Here is a 3,042-nt window from a genome sequence, read left to right as displayed (position 1 = left end):
ACAACATTCATGACTATTGGTTTGTGGATGCTTGGACTTTTGCTCAAACTCGGTAAAACGTTGGAATTAATCAACGAAGTACCACAGTATGTATCAAACGGTAATAGGTGGCGCTTACTCACTAGTTTTCTAATTTTTCGGAGTTACTTTTCACTAATCGGTAGTGAATAGGCAGAGGCTAGGTAATTCCCTATTGTGTTGCCAGCTTTAACCTCAGGGATCCGAGCGAAGAAATAACTCGGCGTGCGCAATGTCAGGCTGTAAATGGTAAACGCAGGCGGATCTCTTTCATAAGTCTGTCGGGTCTGATTGTCGAAAGTGGTCCAGATGCCATCACTTGGAAAAATCATTCTAACCGTTCCTGTTTGCGAGGTCAGTGGATGTCTACTGTAGTTTAACGGTCTCATTTAATGTAGAGTCGAACAATTCTGTTCCTATAGTGAAAAATGCTACCACAATATACACTGCCACCATCTCCAAACTACTGACGTCTGAAGGGACATTCAATTGCTTCTACTGTTGGCTTACTCCCACTTTTCAAGTAAGGACATCCACCTTACTTCCTTTTCGTTAGTTGCTTTAAACGCTAACATTCGCGCATCCTCGCATGAATTTAGGCCTTTTTTCTTCCAATTCAGCTCGTGCATGTCTATGCATGTAGAATATGGAAGAAAGGGATAGACGGAGGGGAAGACGCAAAAGAAACACAAACAAGTGAGAGCAGTAGGCGTAGGAGGCCGGTAAGAGGAGTGAGGATGAAAAGAGCGCTACCACCACCAGAGTCAATGAGTCTCTTAAGCCTTTGCAACGATGCGGCAGCTTGGCCCCTGCTGTCACTGTTAGCAGATGTAGTAGGTGCTGTAAAGTCCACCGATTTTGACGTCAGCCTGTGTAACGCATTGCAGCACGATGCTGCGATCGTCAACATATGGCCACTTGCAGTGAATCCTATCACAACCAGCACGCAATAGAAGGACCTGGTATCAATAATTCGTGATTACCTCATTAATAAATATGTGATAAATTGATTTTGTTATTCGAAACTCAAGCATATTTTCCCAATCGCATGCCCGAAAAATAAGCAAATTTTGAAGAAATCACAGCATAAAGTTTCAACTTTTGTTGAAACCTGATCATACATGGAGAGTGGCATTGAATAAGTGTGGATAAACATTTCTTTTCAATTTCCTCAGATCAACTGGACTACTTTTCTTAAGCTTGTACCGCTAACCTGATATTGTAGCAGGGTAGACTGGAGAAAACTTCAAAAAAAGCAACATGCTATGACCTTAGCAATGAGATTTGCTGTCTTTACAATAATTTGTCAAAATTATATTTAATGAATTTCATTTTCCATTGTCTTCAATTCCAACTCATATGTGCTACTGTTGTGACTTGAAAAAGATGTTTTGTGGTAGAAGGCTGCGTCATTATGATATAGACGTATTAGCATGGTAATTTTTAAAAAAAAATGTGAGAAGTTGCCCAATCTACCACAAATCACCTCGCAAACGAAGAAGTCTGATAAAAGTATGTTTCATGGATAACACCTCCTAGCATTGGAAAGCTGATTTCTATCACCATGTCGGGTTTGAGAAAGGAAGCAGAAATGATGTGACTAATCTTATTACGATAACATATAGATAAAAGACCCTCGAGCTATTACCTGTAAGAAATGAAGGATGATGTATCATACGAAGAGGGGATTGACGTGCGCACAGATATGCGGGCAGGATTAAAGATGGATCAAGTAAAAGGTCATGGTAACTTTTGAGCTAATAAGTCCCTCTAAATTTAATAATCAAGCAATCGTACGTACATGCAAATGCTACTAAAGGCTTGCTATCGAATCACAATAGCGCTAACATCATCCTTCCAGTCAATCGTGTCACTTTAGCACATGTAATAAGACAAAACTCCCCCTACTGATTGGCTGGTGATGAACTTCTTAAAAACCGTAAACCCCAGTACCCAGAGCTTCAAAAAAATGTTACGTATGCTGATTTTTCAGAGCATCTAGTGCCTTGTGAAATAAACAGTCTTCATGAGGGCAACCGTGCATTTGGAGCACTTTTAAGAAAAGGATACAATTTTTAACAAGAAGGCCGACTGCTGTCCGAGCCCTTTGCAGCGTGTATTTTACAATGTCACATACCTTTGAGGCAGAATGAAACTGAATTATAGTAGGAGCCTTGCAGTCGTAGCACTTGTTTCAACATCACTGACGCTAAACTCACCATCACTCGAAGCGACCTTACGCTGCTGCTCTAGGACTCAAATGCTGTTAGAAAATGATCGCTGATATAATTCCTTATACAGATGGGACCATCATTTCTAAATCATTTGTAGTCTTCCCACGGCAATCCTTAAGTTAATGTATTTCTGGATCACGTCGAAAATGGTTAAACCTCACCAATGATTTACATGGTATGCCTATGCTATGGCCAAGCACTTGCCTACCAATTTAGATATCATTCCTTCCTAAAAAACTGTCAGTTTGTCCCTTTTTTTCAAATAGGCGTAATCTACTTGCCTTGATCATTCGCTTGACTTGGTGCGGACAGCCATGGCACAACCACATAAACTACATCACAGCTAACCTTTTCTTCTCATTAGTAAGACTCTTTTATCTCTATGTAACACCCGCCACTTAAGTAGTTCTCAATGCCGTTTCAAAAAGTGCCCCAAGACCTCTCTCCTACTTACTTCTTTTTTTAAAGTAATTAGGCAACTTTCATTAACGCCAATGAGGCAAAGTGCGTCTTTCCGTATAGCTAAATAAGGCTTTCTTGAAATTTAGCAAGTGTGTTATCTTCTGCCAATCTTACCAATGTTGACCTGGTCATTTACTGTAGTTTATAACATGTGTCTCATACTGCAAAGCACATTTGTGATGATTGTGTGGAGTAAAACACAAACTTCTACGTCCACTCAAATTGCTATTGCGTCAATGAGAAGTTATTGAAAGTTAGGAGAATTTAAGGCAAAAATTTACACATTACCTTCATCATCACATAGCCGCAAATTTTAAACCGGATCAGT

The 3,042-nt window shown here is 39.9% G+C and overlaps 1 protein-coding gene across 1 annotated transcript in view; it reads left to right on the top strand. All coding sequences in view use genetic code 11, as the record gives it.

The window, feature by feature from the left end:
- Nucleotides 1-1,451: 1,451 nt before the first annotated feature.
- EGR_10639 (hypothetical protein) overlaps nt 1,452-3,042 on the top strand; it is a gene marked incomplete at both ends in the record, with an annotated part of 7,416 nt that continues 5,825 nt past the window's right edge. Inside the window, one exon of the mRNA XM_024499888.1 lies at nt 1,452-1,530. Coding sequence (XP_024345699.1) covers nt 1,452-1,530 — 79 coding nt within the window. The remainder of the gene's footprint in view (nt 1,531-3,042) is intronic.

Source organism: Echinococcus granulosus (genome assembly GCF_000524195.1).
Source record: "Echinococcus granulosus chromosome Unknown EG_S00245, whole genome shotgun sequence".
Taxonomy (NCBI): Eukaryota; Metazoa; Platyhelminthes; class Cestoda; order Cyclophyllidea; family Taeniidae; genus Echinococcus; species Echinococcus granulosus.
Note: the sequence above shows the minus strand (reverse complement) of the source record. Positions and strands in the feature narration are given on the sequence as shown.